Here is a 23,728-nt window from a genome sequence, read left to right on the forward strand (position 1 = left end):
TCAAGTCAAGTGTTGTCCGAAAGTCAGGTCACCATCCAAGCCAATAGGGAAGTGAGGGTCAAAGGAATGTACAGGACCAGAAATACAGGACAGAGAAAATTTTCCCTAATGAAGCTGTAAAGATTTTTTACTGAAACCTGAGTCAGGAGTCTCCACCCATCACCCCAGGGCAGCTAGATTTGCAGAGATACAAGTTCCATTAATGCAGCTGATGCAAGAGATATTTGCACACATCTCTAAAGCAGCAATGAGAAAATAATCCTTTCAGGATCCAATGTGAGAGGAAACCCTAGAATTACTGTTTCTCCTTAGAAGGCTGTCTCTTTTATAAAGGCTGTCCATGTTAATAACACAGTCCTATCTGCTGAAGGCCACTTACAACTCCTCTTTAATGATATATATATTGCAAGCAGAACACTAGTATTTGCCAGCATGCCAGCTCAATGAATGCTTATGAGGGCATGCATGCACACAGAGAAGGCCTCCAAAGGGCTGATGTGAAATGAGGGCAGGAAGGTTGGTTTGGGATTGTTATTTCCTTTTACTTCTCTGTGACAACAGCAAGAAAGCCACATTTGGGACCACAGAAGGACCACTAGATCAGGGGTTCTCATTCTTTTTCTTTCTGAGGCCACCCCACATGCTATAAAAACTCTACGGCCCACCTGTGACACAACAACTGTTTTTCTGCATATCTAGTAGATTAAAAGCCAGGGCCGGCATTAGGGGGTAGCAAGCAGGGCAAATGCCCAGAGCCCCAAACCACAGGAAGCCCTGTGAAGCTAAGTTGCTCAGGAGTCCTCGCGAAGCTAAATTGCCCAGGATTCAGCTTCAGCCCCAGGCGGTGGGGCTCAGGCTTCGGCTTTCTGTCCTGGGCCCCGACGAGTCTAACGCCAGCCCTCCTCTCTGGTTTATTTTGGCAGACACCCTGAAACCTGCTCGCAGCCCCCCAGGGGGCCCCGGACCCCTGCTTGAGAACCACTGCACTAGACTAAAAGACCTAAGGGGTGGGGTTTTCCTGTCTCTCCTGCCTGGGATTCTGTCAATAGCCATGACCCTGTAAACCCCAATCATACAATATTCAGCATCCAAAGAGGCTGCCTGTCCTTGTCTGTTATCCAGGGACCTCCATAATCCAGCCAGGGCTAGGAGATGCTTTGTTTTTGGGCCACACAACATATAGGCTTCAGACCACTAGTTCTGTAACAACTAGGGCCTGGTCTACATTAGAAAGACCAATCAATTGTAAGTGTCTCTCAGGCAGTGGAACTTGCCTATTGTTCACGCATAGATCGGCCACAGCAGATCATGTGCCAGACAACAACTGGTGGAGTTAATCTGATAATTTATAGGGTTAAGCCCTGAGTCCAACTCATTATCATTCAGACGCTTGTAGGCCATTGTAGGCGCAACAGACTGGCACAACTAGGGTGCCATCAACTCTGGCAGTTATGCATCTTTGACGGGGGTCAGAGCTGACAGTCCCCTCAGCTGACCAACCTCACTAGTGCACCAGCTGAGAGAGCCCACCACCACCTCCTTTCATAGTAATGTGGGACAGGGGCGTGGCCAGAAAGAGGGGAACCACATGTGTGGCATTTGGGGGGAGGGAAGGAAATTTCCATAGGGAGCAAGGAGACGATCTCCGTTAGGAAACTCAAGATGATGATAGCTGTCCCAGATGACAGCCAGCCCACCTGAATCAGTGCAGGCCACTCTGGTAGGGTCACAAGGCCAAACCTTATATTGCTTCGGATATTGGCGTGGATATGCTCAACTTGACGCTCTGGGTAGACAAGGCCGTCCATGTGGAAGATTGTTTCTAGGGATATGTCTACACTGCAGCCGGGAGCTCACTGCCCAGCCAAGGGACAGACACACACACACAAGCGTCCTAAAAATAGCAGGGTGGATGTTGCAGCACAGGCGGCCACCCGAGTACAAGCCCACTTGACCCCCTGGCTCCAACCTCCGTGCGTGCCATAACGTCCACACTGCTAGCTCCAGTGAAGCTAGTGCCTGGCTGTCAACCCGGGCGGCAAGGCTCACTCCCAGTTGCGGTGTAGACGTGCCCTAAAGGACTTTCAGAATTGTTACACCTCGTCTACACTGGGCTAGCGAGCTGTTTTCCTTTAAACCCCATGGTGGGGGGCGGGGGGGAGGGGTGGGGGAGAGAGTCTGCTTTGGGCCAGACAGTATGAGAAAAGAGGGAAGAAGAGAAGAGGGAATGGAGAGGAGTTTACTTGAGTACCCTCAGGGCAACTATAATTATTACCAAGGTTCAAAGGGTTCAAGTGAATCAGTCGGGCTGAGGTGACCAAAAATTAAAGGATTTTATTCATGCAGAATTAGAAGCAATATTCTCGGTCTCGCTCCTTCAGTGTAGCTCCTACTCCCTTTGCCAGTATATTGATAATATAACACTTGGTGCTTCTATGGTACCTTCCACTTCAGGAATTCCTTGCCTCAAAGACGTATGAGTTAAGCCTCACAGTATTATCACGCTCCTTTTAAAATGGGGAACCTGAGCCAGAGAGTGGCTAAGTGACTTGCCCAAGGCCACATAAGTCAGTGGCAGAGCCAGGGACAGAACGCAGATGTCTTGAATCTCTGTTCTGTCAGGATCCTGGGCAAAGGTAGGCAGAATAGTGGCAGGAGCTTGGGATTCCAGAAGCGCAGCCAGGGGTCAGAGCCAATATCATGGTCAAGAGTCAAGATGAGGGTCAAGCCGGAGTCAGAGTCAGGAGCTAAGCCAAGGGTCAGAGAAGGAGACAGTCAGGAATCAGACTGAGGATCAGTACCATATCAGGGTCCATGTTATGGTTCCAGGGGTTGATTGGGAGTCAGAATCCAAGTCTGAGCCAAGGTCAACACGGGGAGTTCAGGAACAGAGAAGCAGGGCAGTTTTGGCAGCTAGTTAGGAATCTGCATTGTTGCCTGATAGCCCTGCAGGCCCAGGTTCAAGTCCTGCCAATCCTTACACATCCCATGCTTTAACCATTAGAGCAGGTATCCATTAAGGACTAGGGGGGCTCCTACAGAGCCTCCCCAACATGCATTTCCATCCACACCATCACATGCTCTGAGCAGGCTGGATGCCTACTTCATGCTCAGAGAGCAGAGGCCCTAGTTGGGGTCTGAGTTCACCCCCCACCTGAGGTTTGGTCTTATTGGCTGCTGAAAACTGACACCGACCTCAACCTAAGCTACTTCCCTGAGTTCAGCTGTCCCTACAATCCCCTCCAGGACCACCTCTTCTTTCCTACTTCCTTCTGTTCCAACGAGAGGCACCCACCCAGTTATACTGTGATTGGAGCTATGCAATAGTTACCTCAAGTCTGACAGCAGGGATTTTAAGGTGACTCAGCAGAAGCTGCCCACATATCTATAGAGGGTCTTAGAGCCGACCACACTGTTACATTCGCCAGCCAAGACAGATTGTTGCTCTCCCCTGGACAGATTTGCAAGAAGGTGATGAAATATTAATTATATCTTGTCTGAAAGCACTAAGTACCTCGGTGGAAGCAAAGAACGTGAGGTGTCTCCCTTCCGAGACTGATACAAACCCAGGAAAGGGACTTCCTTACTGCCCTCCTGCAAAACCTTATATTGGAGCACCACGGCAATTTGGATGAACTTGGCCGACTGGCTACGAAAGAGAATGGCAGAATTTGCCATTGAATAATATCCACTACCGTTTTCCTGCAGCTGAACTCCAATGGGCTCAGGTGCTGCTAAGTCATTCAAGGCCAACATATGGCAGCAGAGAAAGTGGCAATGTCACTGCTCAATTGGAGAGGTTTAGGTTGTAGTTCTTGTTACGTGTGAGCTATTAATTCGAATTATTTAGACTCGGATGGTAAAAGGCCCATTTCAGCTTCAGGCTGCCAGATTGAGTTTATATCTTTAAAAAAAAAAAGAAAAAAGAATCAAATGAATTTGATTAGTTTATTCCTGAGACGCCTCTGTAGTTTGCCAGGAGCTAGGGGTTGCATAGACAGCAGACAGAAAGAAAGAATTTGCAATGCGCATCAGAGAGAAGAATCTAATTAAAAATACTTCTCAAAGGGGTGAAGACAGAGTCTGTTCCCACCAGGCGTAGATGTCCAGCTCAGCTTATTCTCTCTCTCATTTTATACTTTCACCTTCTTGGCACTAAGGCTGATTACATTATCTAACATTTTTCATCTACAGTAAATTCTAGCTAAAGCATAGATTTTTGTACCTATAGAATCAGGATACAGGGGGATGCCCCACGATAATATATTAGATCAGTTGCTCACCCACTTATTTGCAGCGTCAAGAAGTTTTCCATTAGGTGCTGCTTTGTACAACCCCAGCTCTGTATTTATGGTTCCATATTTCAGTGCTAAATAAAGAGCACGCTCCCGGTTAGGGTTCGGGAGGAAGATTAAAGGTAATAATACCTCTATGGAGTGCTTTTCCCCCCTTATTTATTTACTAGGCAGACATAGGGAACAGTCACTTGCCCCATGACTGAAAAAACAGCCTTTTCTGGAGTGGAACACCCTCATGTGTCAGCAAAGTAACACAAATTTTAATTCCCCCACGCTCCTCCAAATTAATTTCTCCAAATGAAAAACACAGGGGAGATTTTCTTCATAGGCACAAAGAAACTGGAAATGTGGCCAAGACACCTGAGTTAACTCTTTTCTCCTAAAAACTTGTCATGAAATCTTTAATGACCACATGTCGCAGGCCCCACGTCTGCACTACATTACTCTGGTTTCACACTAGTGTGACTCCACTAAAGCCAAATGTAACATAGCGGAGAGTCAGGACTTCTTTGCAAAGAAAGGGCGACCTTGAGATGTTCTAACAATCCACTATGCTTCACCCATCAGACAAAGATTAGCTCATTCTGGGGGCACAGCTTGAGAAACTGTGGACCTGATATGCAGGGGTAGTGAGCATCCGCAGCCAATGAGAGTGCTTAGCACCTACAAGAGGTCAAGCCCAAGGCATCTTGAGTGGGGCACCCAAAAATCAGCTGCCATTTTTTAAAGTGTTAACTTAAGTGACTTCCCCAAGGCCACCAAAGTTGTCTGTGGTAGAACCAGGCCTAGAAGCAATTCTCCTGACTGCCAGTCCACTGCCTTGATCACCACACCATCCTTTCCCTGTACTTGGATATCAAACTCCAGGATCCCCAAACTTTTCCAAAGCAGTGACTGCATCTTAATAGATCTCCCCCCGCATTTGCAGTCACATCATTTTCCTGCGGCAGCTACACCAATTGCATACATGGGACAGCGAGAGAATTTCATGTATTCTTAACGATTTTTAAAGGAGTTGTCTGTCTGCTCTAGCTCTTCACTTCCTCTCCCCACTCCTGTCTGTTCTGTTTCTCTCCACTGGAAAATGGGGTATAGCCAGCACAATGCGAGAAGCCAATTCTTCTCTGATGACCACCAGTTACAGTATGTCTACACTGCAATTAAAAACTCATGGGTGGCCTGTATCAGCTGATTCAGGCTCATGGAGCTCAGGCTAAGGGGCTGTTTAATTGTAATGTAGACATTTGGGCTCAGGTTGGAGCCTGGGCTGAAGGACCCTGACAGGGGATCCCAGAGCTTGGGCTGCAGCCTGAGCCCAAACATTTACACCTCAATTAAACAGCCCCTTAGCCCAAGTCCAATGAGCTCAAGTCAGCTACAGGTGTCTAACTGCAGTGTAGGCATACCCTAAGTGCTCCACAGACAATAATTTGGGAAGCTCTGGTCTAGCTAAAGTAAGTGTTAACTGCTCAGCAATAATTTACAGGACAGCAGGAGAAGAGTTCTACAACGTTGGCTTTAGAACATTAATGTCATTCTTATATCTGCGGGAAACACATGGTTTGCAACCGCCAAAGGCAAATATGATCTCATTTTCCTTATGGAAAACTCCATGCCAACCCTTTGCCCAGCTCCTGAAGTGTGTCCGAAGGGGTTTTTGAATATAGTCACAGATGAACATAAAGTCACTGAAGAGAGAAAACGGCTTTGGGACACAAACGACTTCCAATGAAGTTAAAGAAAAGCCAGAGGGAGAAAAACAGAACTCTAGGAGCATATGCAGAGTTTTAGAACTTACAGCTGCGAGGTGTCAATCCGACAGAGCGCCCTCCACCACCTTCCCCGGCTCTGTTGACAGAGCATTTACACAAAATACATACTGTCCTCTACTTGAAAAGCCTTCCATGGAGTCCAGCTGCCCACAGCCACTTCCCAAATGACAAGATCCATAGCATCCTCCAGAAAAGCATAGACATGGGAAATAAAGTCATGTAAGTAGTATTAATCTGTAGAACGAATGACCGGAAATTTACTTACAGCAGTCGAGGCATGCAGGTTTATTCAGAATGCTTATTTCCAATTATGATTCCTTTTCATGTTTCAATCAAAAACATAATTAGTTACATTTCGCACTCTGCTACAGCAGAGATACCTGCTGAATCAAGCACACATCATTGGACCATATAACCCCATGATCTCAGTGCTGTTTATCCTCACCCTCCCCTCCTGTCATTTCTCTCTTGCATCTCAGCCTAAACTGCAAGCAATTCAGAGATCATTTCTTTCTAGGCCTGTGTGTCTATACAGCACCTAGCGCAGCAGGGAGCTCAATCCTAATTCAGTCCTGTAGGAGCCACTGGAATACAGAGTCTGCATAAGACTAATCACAGGACATGTTTATTCTACAGCTTCTGCTTTTTAGGATAATAGCTTCACTGAAACCCCCTCCCAAAAAATCTCAGAGTATTTCTCCTTTGATCTTGGGAGTAGGTGGGTGATAGTTGTTATTAATCATTTATATTCCATCATCACCTAGAGGCCTCAACCAGGAGGAGCCCCATCGTGCTAGGTGCTGTACAAATACAGTACATGACAGAGGCTACGCCAAAGAGCTTCCAGGTAGGCTATAAGAGGTGAATGAAGCAAGACTGGCATGAATGAGAAGGACAGGGTAACCAAACAATAAAAGTCTGCACTATATACCACTGTCCAGAGTTTAGAAAGAACACAGTTGATGTAGATCAAGGGTTGTTTTTTTAAAACCTACTTTATATGATCTGTTGGTCTGAAAGTAATTTAAAAAATTCTCTGGACTGTATTTTAGTTCCACAATGGGAACCGTTCGTTTTTGGGGATTGCAGGGGCGGGGGGGAAGGATCAAAAAGGATAAAACTCATGAAGGTAAATTTTTCCCTATGGGCCACTGTCTAGAAGCCTTTTCTCTTTGACTCAGCAACCTCACGGTGCCCCTTTAAGGTGGGAGCTTTTTCCCTCCCTTCAGCTACGATTGCCACAAGAACAGGAAAAAACACACCGCATCATTCATTCGCAAGGGGGGAGGGAGGAAAGGAGAGGCAGACACATATGGTGTGAATTAAGGAGGGCAAGTCAATCGCAACACTGAATTTCCTGAGCGGCCGTTTTCCACCACAACGTTAGCGGGATTTAAATGCCGTTTCTTGCGCTGCTTTTAAAAGTCAGCTTCCTCTTGTCTTTACGTTTGGGATCACAACAGCATCAGCGTTACGTTTCCCACGCTTTGGATTCGAGCATCCACCATTATGTTTTCTCCCCGATTAAGGTTTTTTTTTTAAACTATTTTAAATAATGAACTTTTTAAATGAAAAAAAAAGTGACTGGATAGGCCAGCGATTTTCTGGTATCTGAGCCTATTTCTAGTTTTGAAAGCATATTTACAGTGACAGTCGCTTAACATTTGGCTGCAACACATCTTAAAATCCTTGGGGCAGATTCTCTGCTGCGCCCAGCTTTGGTTTAGATGTGCCCGTGCACGGCCTTTCAGGGAGCCTTTTACAGCTCCACGATTCGCTGCCCCAACCCCAGCCTTGGCACGGACTGGGAGCTGCTCTCTCATTCATACCAGCAGGCTACCGTCTCCGAGAGGCTGTGGGGAGAGAGGCAAAGGAACTGGGTCCACTGGCTCAGTGCCTGCTGGGGACTTCCCAAAGCAGGACGTTATCCCTAGCAGACGGCTTAGGGGAGGTTTCTGCTCTCTGAGACCACTGAACACAAACCGAATAGTTCTCAAGTTGGGATGAACTCTCCCAAATGCTGCCATCAGAGGAGTTGCTGCGTTAGTTCGACTGCAGAGAGTAAAACAATTGCCGGCACGGTGACCTGAGCAGACATGCACTGAGCACCAGGGTCCCGGGGAATTCAGTCTCTAGTCTCTCAAAAAATAAATAAATACCGCAAACCCCCCACCTGTATTTTTTTTAAAAAACACAAAGTCGTTGATTGAGCAGGTGCAGACAGCAGTGAGCCAGAGCCATGCACCCTGCTCACTGCGTCTCCTACTCCTACTCAGACAGCAGGGCCAGGCCATTGTGATTTGTGACTACACCAAGTTCTACGGGAGAATTCTGCCAAAAGTTCTCAGGGGGTGGGGGAACAGCAGCTTCTGCAGCCGGGGAAAGATGTCAGCGTGGTTTCACATGGAGTGACCCATTAGACAGGGGCGTCTCTGGACTGCTCAAAATACTTGATGAGTTTGCATTGTCAGTCCTGGTCTAATGAGGGGGACCTGCTGAGTACTGGAAGGGAACTCCTACAACAGCAGCCCTAGCCAAACAGCCTATGATACACTCACTAAACTGGAGTTTCTGCAAATTCCCAGTTCTCTAGCAGGTACTGGGGAGACAACAGGAGCATAGCCTAGATGATTTACCAAGGCTATTCCGTTACCAATTGCTAAGATTAAGGACCATACTTTGCTCCTGATGAGCGTCAGGGAGCTTCCACTGATGTTAATATGGATGGAGGGCAGTATGCAGGCCTCAGAAGAACTAGTTTGGGAAGATGAATTGCAAAACCTCTTGGGATCAACAGCCAGGTCTTTATGGCAAGTATTTGAGAGAATAAATACAAGACAGAAAGAGATCAACTCAAGGGAAAGCAAATCAAGTGGATACTGAAGCAACCAAAACACAAAGACATTGTGAAATTCTTTTCAAACCTGTTCAAATGATGTTAAAATAAGACAGTGGTGCAGAAGGAGAGAGAATGAGAACTAAGGTGACTGGTTAAAGAAGCCTTTTCTGACAAGGTCTGAACTGTAAGAGAAAGGGCAGAAAAGAAAGGCAGGTGAATGTTGTGTTAAAAAAAAAAAAGTATGAGCAGAGATTTGGTTGGATAAAAATCTGCAAATTTACTTCAGTGGCATTTGCAGCTCAGTTACAAGGGAATTGTTCTCAACCCAGAAGACTGATCACAGACAGCTGAAGTCTTCTGAATACTTGTGCAAAACTGTATTTGTGCCAGTGTTCACGTGGCCAACTTGAAAATGAGTTAGGCCAGGTCTACATGAGAAAACTACTAGTAGATCTATGCCAGCAAACCCACCTAGTGTAACTGCAGCTTACACCAGTATGTTTGTCAAATAGACAAATACTTTTGTCAAAGAACGGATACTGATCCCCAGAGCAAAATAAGCTATTCTGGCAAAAGTACTTTTAGGCTGGCATAACTGCGCTTCCACTAGGGTGTTTGCTGGTGTAAAAACATCTAAAAAAAAAATCACCCCCCAACAGACATAAACACTGGCAAAGTTTCGAGAGTAGACCCAGCGGTATTAGGCATACTTTCCTGAGCAAGGGCCTATGTAGGACAGCACTTAAGCACATGAAGTTAATGAGACACACATGCTTCTGTGCTGTACGGAATAGGAATGGACTTGTGCACCAGGGCTGTTCTGAACTGGGGACTTAGGCAGCCATGGTGACTTACTCCAGTCTCCCTCCCGCCCCTTCCCCCGGCGCCTTTTTATAAATCCAGTGCAGGACTGTTCCTTCCTCAATAGCTTCTCCTCTGATCCATAAAAATTTCACCAGCCACTTGGGAAGCATAAATAATGTGGAACGACTTAGGTGAGCACTTAACATGAACAGCCAGTAGTCAAAGCCCGTAGCTGCAGTGAGTAGTCCACAAGCGACCTATAGGCTGAGCTATGTTTGCATAGAACATCAGCTTGTCATTGTGAATGATGAACCAATTAAGAAATACAATGACTGCTGGCAGATGATTCGTACACAGCAAAGAGGGCTCTGTTTATCTAATAAATCGTTTGCTATGAATAGCTCACCCAGCTCTTCTGCAGACAAGCTTTTTCAGGTCAGAAATTAACATGGACTTAGAAAGATGTTTAGCCTCTACTCGCTAGGCACTTGGGGAGCATTGTTCCTAGCTAAATCCTGCAGTCAGTTTTTCCAGATTCCAAAATGGTCTACACCAGCTTAGTGGGGAACTGAAAATGTTGGATGCTACTGCACTATTGCCCAGGCAGATCTGTCTATCTAGCTTTTCTAGTGCAACCATCACCATAGCAACCAGGTGCCAAAAGGTAGAAAAACCAGACAGCTCAAAAGTAGTAGCGGAAACTGTAAAATGGTGAAGAGATTGCCTAGGACTTACCCAGACCAACCACTTTGGAACCTGTCATCTTTGTCTGTTAAAATTACCTTTAACTTTTTATTCTAGTACCGTTGCAAGGGGATACAGTCACAAAAGATTTTGTGCTCCCTTGCCTAATTCTTCCGAATGTTTGGTATCATGGTAAACGTTGGTATCATGGTAAATGTTTGGTATCATGGTTTCCCCTCCCCACCACCCAAGGAAACAAATAAGACCTGTCTCCAAAGTTAAAATGAACCATAGCATTCAAACTCACTTGAATTGTGATTTACTTAGCAATACTTCATTTTACTCTTCCCCCTTTAGGCATCTATTAAAGCACAGTGCTCATTACCATGATGCAACTGGTTTAGCCTAGAACAACAAACTATCACTTTTAGCCCATGTCATAAATATAAAGGTAGGGTAAACACCTTTAAATCCCTCCTGGGCAGAGGGAAAACCCTTTCACCTGTAAAGGGTTTAGAAGCTAAGATAACCTCGCTGGCATCTGACCAAAATGACCAATGAGGAGACAAGATACTTTCAAAGCTGGGGGGTGCGGGGAGAAACAAAGGTTCTCTCTGTCTGTGTGTTGCTTTTGCCGGGACCAGAGCAGGAATGCAGGTCAGAACTCCTGTAAAGGGCTAATAAGCAATCTAGTTAGATATGCGTTAGATTCTGTTTTGTTTAAATGGTTGATAAAATAAGTTGTGCTGAATGGAATGTATATTTCTGTTTTTGTGTCTTTTTGTAACTTAAGGTTTTACCTAGAGGGATTCTCTGTGTTTTGAATCTGATTACCCTGTAAGGTATTTACCATCCTGATTTTACAGAGGTGATTCTTTTACTTTTTCTTTAATTAAAATTCTTCTTTTAAGAACCTGATTGCTTTTTCATTGTTCTTAAGATCCAAGAGTTTGGGTCTGTGTTCACCTATGCAAATTGGTGAGGATTTTTATCAAGCCTTCCCCAGGAAAAGGGGTTTAGGGCTTGGGAGGATATTTTGGGGGGGAGACGTTTCCAAGTGGGCACTTCCCCTATTCTTTGTGTAACACTTTGGTGATGGCAGCTTTTAACCTAAGCTGGTAAGAATAAGCTTAGGGGGTCTTTCATGCAGGTCCCCACATCTGTACCCTAGAGTTCAGAGTGGGGAAGGAACCTTGACAGCCCAACTGTCTAAATTTTTTAGATTTAAAGACGTTGGATTTTCAATTGTAGACACACAGAACAAAAATAAACAGCTGGAGAATCCATTTGGCCTGCCTACGGGGAGTAGCTGGTGACCAGCGATCCTGCCAATTTATTATGCTACTGTTGGAACATACCATTGGGCTAGTCAAGTTTGCCAGACGCTGGGCATGAGCAACAGGGGATGGATCACTTGATGATTACCTGTTCTGTTAATTCCCTCTGGGGCACCTGGCATTGGCCAGTGTCGGAAGACAGGATACTGAGCTAGATGGACCCGTGGTGCACCAGTAGGGCCATTCTTACGTTCTTATGTTATGTTCAAGTTTCAGCAAGGGTGATTAAAGCTGTGTCTTGTTCAAGGAGTCTAGTCCTGTAAGTTCAGGATCTCGACGCTTTGTCTTCAAGGCACTCAATACCAGGGTACCTAAAAAAACTGCCTAAAGCTCCAGAATGAGGACTGCGGTCAGCAACTCCGCTGCTCCGGCAAAAGGCAACTTTCCACCATTGAAGTAATGGTGGTGTGCGCAGGAGTCAGCCCTGCCTTCGGGGTTGGTCCCAGACTTTGGAACGAATTCCCACAGGAACCAAAGCGGGTCATAAACCTCACCAGCCTTTGCTCCAAGAGCAAGGCCTTCTGCGACCTGCCTGCTCAGACAGAAACAGAGAGCAGCGGTACTCTTACAACAACACCCCCAAAATGTAAATCTGCCACATCAACACACAATTCTCCCACTAAGAAGTGGAGGAAGGACAAACCTCACGGAACAGATGCTAGGTCATGCTGTTTAACACCAGAGCCAGTGCAAGGATGTTTCGCGCCCTAGGCAAAACTTCCACCTTGCGCCCGCCCCCCAGCCCCGCGGCAGCTCCCCACGCCCTCCTTGCCCTGAGGCCCCCCCCCCGCGGCAGCTCCCCATGCCCTCCTTGCCCTGAGGCCCCCCCCCGCGGCAGCTCCCCACGCCCTCCTTGCCCTGAGGCCCCCCCCCGCGGCAGCTCCCCACGCCCTCCTTGCCCTGAAGCTCCCCCCCCGCGGCAGCTCCCCACGCCCTCCTTGCCCTGAAGCTCCCCCCCCGCGGCAGCTCCCCACGCCCTCCTTGCCCTGAAGCCCCCCCCCCGCGGCAGCTCCCCACGCCCTCCTTGCCCTGAAGCCCCCCCCGCCGCAGCTCACCGCCGCCCCCTCCCTCGGCCCGGGAGCCTCGTGCAGCCCTCCCCACCCCAGCTCACCTCTACTCCGCCTCCTCCCCGAGCACGCCACCGCTTCTCCCGCCTCCTAGGCTTGCGGCGCCAATCAGCTGTTTGGCACTCAAGCCTGGGAGGGAGAGAAGCAGAGCGGGGCGGTGCTCAGAGGAGGAGGCGGAGCAGAGGTGAGCTGGGGCGGGGAGCGGTTCTCCTGTGCGCCGCCCTCCTCACCCCAGTTACTTGCTGCAGGTGGCCCTCCCCGCGCCCCCCTGCCAGAGCTCACCTCTGCTCCACCGCCTCCCCAGAGCGCACATTTGGCCGCCCCCAACCACTTGGCGCCCTAGGTGACTGCCTAGTTCGCCTAGTGGTTGCACCGGCCCTGTTTAATGCCCTGCAGAAAGGTGCTCAGGTGAAGCTGTTACAACCACCTGTAGAGCAGGGGGAAAGCAAACAAGAATGGCCCTCCAAAAATTACGGCCAACCTTTTCAAAAGTGGCCACTGCTTTCAGGGGCCCAGCCTGAAATGCATCGTGCCTTATTTTCAGACATGCTGAGCCAACATAAATTGAGCAGAGGTCAATAGGAGCTGTGGGTCCCTTGCCTCTTTGAAAAAGAGGTACCGGGTCTCTCCAGTTCAGCACCCTGAAACTGAGGCACTAAGGAGCAACGTCTGCTCTGACAGCTTCCCTGAAAATGCTGTGCGAGAGCTTTGACCACATGTGACAAGACAACCGGTAGCCTTGGGGGCAGATTCAGCAAAGGCTGGCATAACCACAAATCTGACCAGCTATCAATATATAACCTGGATTAGAAAAGAGTAAACCTTCTTCATCTCTCTATTTCACAGCCCTGCCCTCTTTTGCTCTCCTGTTCCTCACCTCCATTCCTTCTCTCACCCCTTCCTACTACTCAGCTTTCCTGTCACCCACCCTCAACCTCCTGCCAGCATCCTGTTCTCTCCCAAACCTCCCCACCTTCCCTCGACCTGTCTGCCCCTCACCCTGTTCATGCACGTGGGAATAAACCAGGAGTACAAAGTAATGTAATGTCTATAAAATAACACCTGCATAATCCAGTGATCTCATTGTCTGATATTTGTAATGCTTGTTTCTCGTTTCTCACTACCTATTTGTAGTGTCCTTACTGTTCCTCGTCTCTAGTTGGATTGCAAGCACTTCACAGCATGACCTGTCCATTCTAGTGGGACCACTGAACAGATAACAGACTCACCAGGACACGATCTCCAAGCCGTAAGTCTTTATCGCCTTTTTTCACCGACCCGCTGTCTGACAGGTTAGATCCAGATTCGTTTCCGGTTTTCATGGTGCTGTTCAGGACGCTCTCCCTCAGGGGGATGACGCGAGTGGAGAGAGGCGGCGTAGCCGTCCCCGAGTGCAACGACAAGTTCTGAGTTGTCAGGGACTCCACAGAATGGGCATCACTGCCCGAGCCCTCCGCCACAGGCTGGCGGGTCAGCTTGGAGGGCCGTGTAAAAATCCCCTGCAGCAGCTGGCACTCAAAGTAACGTACACCACCAACGGATCCATCATTCTTACCCACCGGGTCATCCAGAACAACCCCTGCCCACTGGCCGGGGGCGAACTGCGTCTCCCCAAGATACTGGATCACGCCTGGCTTCACTCCGTTCACCCAGACCCGTTCGCCCACCACGAAGTCTCCCAGGAAGTCATCGCCCACCTCAGTGACCTTTGATCCTGACTTCTCGGTGCTGGCAGCGGAGGTGGGACCCTGTTTGTGCAAAGGTGAGCCTGCAAATTGAAGGAAAACAGGACTTGGTGTGATGTGAAGCCAGATTACTAGGAAAGTTTATTAAAACTAGAAGATCCAGTACCATCATTCAGGTTACATATTTATACACAGACACAGGTCACAGACAAAGACTGGAGCGACAGTGGTTACTTACACATCTGGAACTCTGACCCGCCTCTGCGGCTGAAGAGGGGAGTTATTCATAAACAATTCAACTTCAGCCCAGTATCTGCCTCGTCGTATGCATTATTAAGAACTTACCTGTGTCTGTTTCCCCATTCACAGGAGGAGAGTCAGAAATAAAAGGACTTACTACCAACCTCAGAGCAGCATTGGAAGGATATTAGGGTAGGTAATTATTGCGTGTATGATGCTCTGCAGAAGTAGCACTAAGAACATTAATAAAGGGCAGCAGAAGGAATCCTGGCAGGTGCTCAAAGGCCCAAGGTAGCTCATTTCCCACCTCTCCTCAGGGAGGAAATCACTCCTATGAAAAATGGGAAATCGGTTTTCCCTGGTGGTGTTAGGGCAATGCTCACTATATGCAAAGAGTTAACAGGTGAAGCGCTAGTAGATGGCACTTGAGGGTGTGTAGCATAGCTCATGCTCACTTTTGTAGGACCACTAAAACTTGCTGTTGTCGTGCACTGCAAATGGCTTCCTTTGTGTGGCTCTTTGCATCCAGCTTGTAAGAGATGTAGCCAAGACTCAGAAGTAAGAGGACCAACTGGACTAGTCTCAGTATAAGAAAACAAAGATGTCAAAAAGCCTAACTCAGTCCTCTCGCACTAACAGCTGTAAATCTACAGACTTCACTGGGACTGAAACTCATCACCCCAGAGCTAGATGAAATCCAGAATAAGGAACTTCCTTTACTGGACTCAGGCAAATAGAAGGGTGACTTCCCGCACCACTTCTGTACCAGGTGAGGAGCGGGAGAGCAGCAGATGGTGCCAGGCAGCGAGACAAGTTGAAAAACCATCAGATCACACCTAGAGATTGCTTATCTGAAACCCCATATATGTAAGTAAATTAGGGAATGTCTAGAAAGACGCAATTAGGTTTATTTCTGTTTATTTCTAATTGGCTTGTAGACTCCTCTGTGCTAACTCCAAATGCTTTTTGTTTTGCTTGTAACCTTTCCGCTGGACCTCAAGAAGGTTATTCTTGATGTTTAAATTTTGTAAGTGGGTTTTCTAAATCTATCAAAAGCCTAAGTTCCAGATTTCTTTCTTTTTGTTTTTAATGAAATTTACCTTTTTTAAGAACAGGATTGGATTTTTGGTGTCCTAAGAGGTTTGTGCATGTTGTTAAATTAGCTGGTGGCAAGAGCTGATTTCCTTTGTTTTTCTTTCTCAGCTCTTCCCCAGAGGGTGAGGGTTTAAAGGGCTTGAGAGTACCCCACAGAAAGGAATTCCCAAGTGCACTTTTCTGGTTTCAAAGGGGTTTTTTGAATGTTAGTGGTGGCAGCATCTACCCATCCAAGGTCAGAGAGAAACTGTAACCTTGGGATCTTTATACAAGCCTGGAGTGGCCAGTATTAATTTTTAGAATCCTTGTGGGCCCCCACCTTCTGCACTCGAAGTGCCAGAGTGGGGAATCAGCCTTGACAGCATAGATGGTAAAGCTCCCTTTGAAGTCAACAGGAGTGCTGAATTTAATCCACTGTGCTGTGACTTGCCCAGTATCACTCAGCAAGTCAGTTGCAGGATTAGAACCCACAAGGGTTTTGATCTTCACCCTGTGCCACCTTCACTAATGGAAGAGGTTCAGATTGTTCCAGGAAGCAGTCAGACTTGTGAGCACTTACCTGAAACGACCTGCAAACCTTGCTCAGGTTCCCCGCTCACTAGCACTCAGCCTCTACTGTTCCCTTCAGCTTTCTCAAAAGTAATGGGCATGACAGGTCAGGTGCCAACTTCTGGAAAGTCCAAAGAACATAAAAGCCCCCAAACCAAGATGTCCCCGGCTTTGCCAGAGGCGTAGCTGAGCAATAAAAACAAAACCAGCAAAGGTGCTCTAGTTGAATTCTGCTAGGGCTAAATGCACTCCCTGTAGAACGTAACGTTTCTGCTAAAACAACCAGCATGGAAATAGTTCTGAGCACTGACACTTATGTGATCATCAGGCTTCTGAGCCAACAGACAGCCTTTGCAATAAATGAAGCTCACGCGCCTCTGAGAGCTATTGTGTCAGTCTGTCTGCAGACTCAGGAAGAGAGCACTGCATCTGGCCACATGTGGATAAAAAAAAAAATTAGGGTCCAATCTTGCAAAATTTTGCTACTGAGCATAATCCAATCAGAGTCATTGAGACAACTCACTATAATAAACTCTATAGACCAGCCAGAGAAGGGGTATCATACAATCGGACCCTATTCTTCATGTTAAGTTTTTAGATGACTAGGCCCTTCAATTCTGCAGAACCTGATAGGACCAACAGAGGAATGCAGTAAGTGTCTAGCACAATGACCCATGATAGCTCAGCCCATTTCCTTGAAGCTGTGAATACACTTCTGCTCCTGGGCGGTTTTTCATTCTGGTTTTCAACCCTGCTCTGAAATTTGCCCATCCTCACATGTTTTCTCTTTAAAAGGTTTTTATAAGTGCTTTACATTACTTTCAAGCCCATGTCTCTCCCATTTTAGTAATAGGTGTCACATTAAAGGAATACTGACAAGTAGGCTATCTCCAAGAACTAGCTTTTCTGTTAAAATTTTTTGGCAAAACAAGATTTTCAAGCTTTTTATTACATATTTCAAATACAAAGAGGAAGTTGGGGTGGGGGGATGTTATTTGTTTAATTACCTTCAAACATTTACCAGCTGGAAAACAAAACTATCAGCACTGGATTTGTGCATGAGAACCTTGAAGTGAAACTGACTATAAACAGAAAATAAAACCAACCATTCTAGTTTAATGGCCCACAAGTGCAAAAAAGTAAATGAATACAATAAATCAGGAACAACAAATTACACTGTAAAGATTCTTTCAGTTTTAATAATCGACATGTATCTATCTATTTATATTTATATAATCTTGACAGGGATGTTTAATAAAGTGGAAATAAAAAGCACAATTTATATTCCCGTTTCAGACCTGGATTCAGTAAAACACCTAATCACATTCTTAAGTTCTTTGTTGTATCATGGGCCTTAGACACTGGCTTTACTGAAGTGTCTGGATTCATGGATGATCAAAGCAGTTTTATTACAGTGTATATCCAAGTCCATCCCTATAAAGCTTCAGCACTGCATGCTTTGCACTTCTGCAGGGCTTGTCAACTAGGGACCAAAATGAAGTTTACATTAAGCCTCACAACATCTCTGTGAAGTAGCTATTATAACCCCCTTTTTACAGATGGGGAAACTGAGGCACAAAATGGACTACAGACTTGCCTAAGTTCACACACACACACAAGTCAAAGGCAGAGTTGGAAACAAATTCTGGAATTCCATCTGCCAATACACCAGCACACACTAACTCCTGCTGGCCGCATATATTCGTAACAACTGACTTGTCTATGAAAGATGAAACAATCATTGGAATCTTTCCTGTAGCTGATGCTGTGTCCACCAGGAGAGAGGAGAGCTTAGCAGGACTTTATTCAGCCTCAGTTTTAGATCCCTGCTTGATCAACCTGTGGCAGCAGAACTACAGAACTTTCAGTCCCACAGTCTAATTACCACAGTCTAAATGCAGCAAATAATTAGGAGAGTTTGAAAGGAAGCAGACTCCTGGACAGGGCTAGCAGAGCAATCTCACAGGCAGGGCTATTATTATTTGTTCGGACTGGGTGAATGGTTCCATAAAACAGTTCCTCGTTTTTCACCATGCCTGTACCGAGGGAGTGCATTACATCATCTGCGCTATTTGTATATAAAATAATTATCTGAACCAGCACAAGCATAAAGTGAGTGACCGTGCTGATCACATGATGAAAAGACAGCCCTTCCTCGTCCTATTCCCCCGACTGTTTGTCACCTACAATTTGAGATGCAAACTTCATAGCAGGGACTGTGTCTTTCTAAGATTTCCATAAAGCCGCGAGCAGACTTTGGGGCTCTGTAAAATATTAACCAGGAGAGGCATATAGGCTCACAATAGCCAAACTAAACCCAATCTTTGCTGTTTCAAATTTAGAAAAACAGGGTGGATAAGGCAATATCTTTTATTAGACCAACTTCTGTTGGTGAGAGAGATGAGCTTAAACAGACCACTTCTTGAGACCCGAAGAAAAGCTCTGTGTAAGCTCAAGAAAGCTTGTCTCTCTCACCAACAGAAGTTGGCTCAATAAAAGACATTACCTCACCCACCTCATGTCTCTAACATCCTGGGACCAAACACAGCTACAACAACACTGCACCCAGTTTCAAATTTGACAGCCTCAACCCTTAATTATTAGCACGATTCTAGGAACATCAGAACAGCCAGACAAGTGGTCCCTCTAATCCAGTATCCAAGCCACTGATGCTTTAGAGGCAGGTGCAGAAAAGCCTGCAGTAGGCAATTACGGGATAAACTGCCCTCATGGAATGTTTCCTCCTGACCCTCAAGAGTTACAGGTTGGCTTACTCCCTTGAAGCATGAAGGTTTCTACCAATTTCATTTAAAAAAAAAACTATTTACCACTGTAACTCTGGATAGTCTTGTTCTCTATGACACTACTCCAGAGATGTCTGGGAGTCCATCCACAGTGTGGAGATGACCTGAAGGGGCCAGCAGTATGGGGAAGTGGCTGGGTACAAAAGGCCAGCCTTCTGGATGCCTGTCGCCAGAGCACAGGGAAAGTCAACATCGTTCCCATGCTCTGAGCTTGCCCTCTACTAGGGTGACTAGATGTCCCGATATTATAGGGGCAGTCCCGATATTTGGGGCTTTGTCTTATATAGGTGCCTTCTACCTCCCACCCCCATCCCGATTTTTCATTCTTGCTATCTGGCCACCCTACTCTCTACTAGGAGGGTGTTGTGACAGGATTGTCTGGTGAGTTTGAGACACTGATCACCCCCCCGTTGGAACTCCATGCCCTTTGCCACTAAGCCTGGAGTCACAAAATCTAATGGTTTGCCTGCTCCTACTTTCTGATAAGATCCCATGGAGCTCCCAGGGTGTGGCACCTGCAGTAACCTGCAGCATCTTTAAAATAGCCCATTCGTTGCTGAGCTTCCCCTCTGTCTGCTGCCATCTAGCTACATTTTACTGAGGCCAGTGGGACACCAGACTCAGGATGCCAGCAACCGAGGAGAGAAACAAAGGGATAAAATGCAGGGGAGTCAGAGGTAGAGACGTGAGAGAAATCTTTGCCTCGTGACAAAGCTGCCAAGCACAACTGGGGAGTGGAGGAAAAAATGACAGCATTTCTGCTCACTTGGAAGGCAGATCTCTCACAGGGGGAAAACAATGAGCAACATCTGCACTACTGTTCACTTACAAAGTTAAGTGACAGACCCAGGGTCACAGTGTGAGTCCGAGGCACAGCCAAGAACAGAACCCAGGAAACCTGCTTTAACTAATTTCCCTCCCCATAGACAGAAAGGTGGCCTGGGTCTTTTGCCCTGTATCGTTTGGAAAGCAAGTGGATTGTATGGCCAGCTCTGAGCCACCAGGCCCCAGAACTGTTTTTCTTGAGGGGTTTGGGTCCTCTTAAATGTTTAGGCCATTCTTGCTTGCTAATTAATTGCTTTGAGGCTGCCTGACATACTTGGCATGTTAGGCAAGATTCGTGTCCTGTGATGGACTGTACATCACGTACCCCCAACCCTGTTTTCAGATGCCAGCACTTCAAGGGGATAACATGTTCCACTCCAGCAAGGATTGAAAAGGTGAAAAGGTTTTAGTTTGATGCACTAGATCCTTAGCCTAACTGTCTGGCTCCCGTTAAAACCCTAACAAGAGACATGTTGCTAAACTGCAAGGACTGCTCCATGCAGAAGACCGCCTTTTGGACATTCCAGCCGGGAGGAAGGGTAAGAAAGAAGTTTCCAAGTAGTTACAGGAGCAAGGGATCATTCTGAAAGCGCTCAACGTTGGAGCAGCAGGTACAGGACAGATGCACATTGTGGATACTAACAGGGGTACCCTTGACTGAAGCCCTCATTAGGCAGACTGTGGCAGCATATGCTGAATGGAAGCCACATGTCTACTCACTCAGCGCCCTTTGATTTCTCACAGCACATCAGAGCTGCTGCTATTTTATATTTCCCAGATATTGTCGTCATAAAATTTAAATCAAGGGGGAAGAGAGAGCTTGTTCCCAGGGGGAGAAAACAGAACAAGAATTTAGCAGGAAAACGGTACACCATAAACGTTATCCATGTGTTTCCTGTACCCAACAGAACCCTGCGCTAATCCTATTATTCCCCAGCTATGTGCCATGCACACTGGTCGCCAGAAGGAACAGAAATTCAACAGCAGTGCTGTGTTGCCATGGAGATCTAGAGAAAGCCAGCTAATTGATAAAATGGAGCCTCATTAGATAAAAAAAGAGAGAGAGAGATAGATACCACTTTCTCCCCAGGGAGCTGAAGTGACAAAGCACATATTACATTTACTGAAAGGCTTCACAATAAGGGCTTTTTTCCCAGTCTCTATTTTAAATCCCAGAGGCTTTGTTTGTTTCCCCCCTGGTAAATTGGACAGGTGTTTACCAAATAAAATATCAACTTACCCCAATGACGAGCGTGTCTCAGACTTAACCCAGTGCATGACCCCCCTCTCCCCATACCTGCTACCCACCCACCTTCCCGGAAAGCTCCTTGTAGTGGACTATGCAAGTTGTGGTGGTGACATCATTCCATTGCCATGGAATCTACTATTTACAGTCATCTCATGGTTAGCATCCAGAGGCTGGGAACCTTAACTAGGACCTATTCTCCTCCTCACGCCACATGACCTCGACCAAATCACCTTTGTGTTTCTCAGGGTTCTTAACTATAAAATAGGAGTCATGACAGCTACCTCAGGTGGGGCTTGATTCGAGTTTGGAAAGCAATTGGATGTCCTCCTGTAGAAGGGGACTCTGGGGGAGGGCAAAGTACCATGGTTATTCCATCCAAATCTCAGCATACTGCACACCTGCAGAAGGGCAGCTGCTAGGAAACTGCCAACGTGCACCGCATGGCAAAACAGAGCCTAGGATTTGCTATACTAGGGTCCATCTAGTCCAATGCCCTGTTTCCAACAGTTGCCAACATAGAATAGCCTCAGGGTTGCTATAAAGAACCTCGCCAATTAGCCAACGCTATATGCGGGGGAAGCAAAAATCATTCCTCCTCCAGTTCACACCCCTATGCAGGAGAGCTCATGATCTTCCATCACAGCCTTAGCTCACGTGGCTACAAACATGGGGCTAAATCCTGGGGGTGCTGAGCACCTGCAATCCTCAGCGGTTCTCACTGTTCAGCCCATTGTCAGGGAGACGGATTGCTGCTTCTCCAGCTTCACACTAATGAGTTACAGCTGAAACCAAGCGAAGGAGGAATGTGTCAGCTGGAAAGCCCGGATGCTGGCCAAGGGGTCTGCTGTTTAGAAGAGGAATAATGTATGTCTGAGCTGCCACAAGCGTTAGGCAAGAGCCTGAGCGACATTCCCATCCATTAGTGCTCTCTGCACGCCTGCCTCTCTCCTTGGGTTAGTGCCTAAGTGATGACGTGGGATCTACGGTCTGGTGTCAGCTGGGATGTCATACACTGGACTCCTTTCAAATCCCTGTTTCTGGTCCAATTCCATGTAAAAACTGGCACTGCTCATTTGTGATGGGCAACACATAGATGCTTTCATGCTTAGAAGGGCCCCCACCCCTCACTAAGGGTGTGGGGTACTGAACAGTAACGTTAGCCGTAGAATCAAATACCCCTGGGGTTTGTCTGATAGCGCGTCAGCTCTTTCATTTCTTGTGTTAGAATTACTCCGTAGAATCCCTTTGGTCTGGAGGTGAAATGGGGCAGCAGCCACGATACGGCAGTGAACTCTGCATTCAGCAAGTCATGGTCAGCTACAGCCCATGTCACCTGCAGGTGGAGTTGCCCATCTAAGAAGCGGGGGTTGAGGGTGTCCCTCCGCAGCAGCCGAGATATGTCCCTGGATATTTAGAGAAGAGGCAGCCTCTCTACCCGGTGAGATTCCTGCAGCTGCTCTACTCCGAAGAGCCAGAGCCAGGACAGACAGAGATGTAGCTTTGTCCTCTGTAGAGCAGCGACTCCGACAGCAAAACCCGTGCTACGAGAGCTGGGTACAAATCTCTGGAGAAACAGTTTATTGGCCAAAAACCGAAGCTTTGGGTCAACCACAACTACTGGTGAATTTGGGCTGAATTCGGTGACCAGTTTCAGCCACTAAAAAGGTGTCAGGGAGGAATTTTTCAAAAATGGTTTGTTTTGACCTTTTTGAAACTAACAACATTTTGACTTTTTGTTTTGAAACAACGTTTCATTTAGAAACGTAGCGAGGTTTAGTTTCTAAAAAATAAAGGGTAAAAAACACCCCCCAAATGAAACCAAACCACCAAAAAAGAACCTGAACAAATTCATTTCAGTTTGAACACAGCAATGGAGCAGCTGTTTTCTGCAGGGAGATTTAGCATGTCTCTTTCAAAGTGCCGGATGAGGTGGGAGGAAAGGGGGCCTCAAGTCACAAGAGCCGGTCAAGCATTCACGTGCTAGACGGAGAAGTGCTTTGCAGGGGATGGCTGAACGGCCTGGAAGTGCATCCTGGGAGGAAGAGTCCATCAAGAAGATTTATATCTGACTTGGGGGAAAGACTGAAAGTTCTCTAAGTGCAGAGCTGAAAACTCTGGGACTGTGCTTGCCCATCTTGTGGGGAACACAGACAGTGTCTGGCATAGACAAGGGCTGTGCCTCTGGCACCTCCGAAATCAGCTTCCTCTTCTGTCTCCTGGAATAGCTTCCGTGCTTTATACACTAAGTTCTGGCTAAAGCTTTGATGCAACAGGAAAATGGGCTTCAGTTACTCTGGACGGGGAGGAATGATGACAAAGTGGCCTGATATGAGGGAGGAGTGAAGGAAAGAGAGTGAGGAAGAATGAGAATTCTCATCAAGTGCTGACCCTGGCTTTTGGCTCACAAGCTGAATGCTACAAGTTCCCTACTCAAACAGATTTCTATCTTTACACAGCCTGTCCCATGGGATCTTCAATGG

At 46.9% G+C, this 23,728-nt stretch overlaps 1 protein-coding gene across 2 annotated transcripts in view; it reads right to left on the minus strand.

The window, feature by feature from the left end:
* The window catches only part of CLIP2 (CAP-Gly domain containing linker protein 2), a 122,674-nt gene that overhangs the window by 51,457 nt on the left and 47,489 nt on the right, over positions 1 to 23,728 (minus strand). For both annotated transcript variants that reach the window (XM_084651109.1, XM_084651108.1), the window contains exon 3: positions 14,031 to 14,569. In XM_084651109.1, coding sequence (XP_084507235.1) covers positions 14,031 to 14,569 — 539 coding nt within the window. The remainder of the gene's footprint in view (positions 1 to 14,030; positions 14,570 to 23,728) is intronic.

This window comes from Lepidochelys olivacea (assembly GCF_965140295.1).
Source record: "Lepidochelys olivacea isolate rLepOli2 genome assembly, chromosome: 17".
In the NCBI taxonomy this organism is placed as follows: Eukaryota; Metazoa; Chordata; order Testudines; family Cheloniidae; genus Lepidochelys; species Lepidochelys olivacea.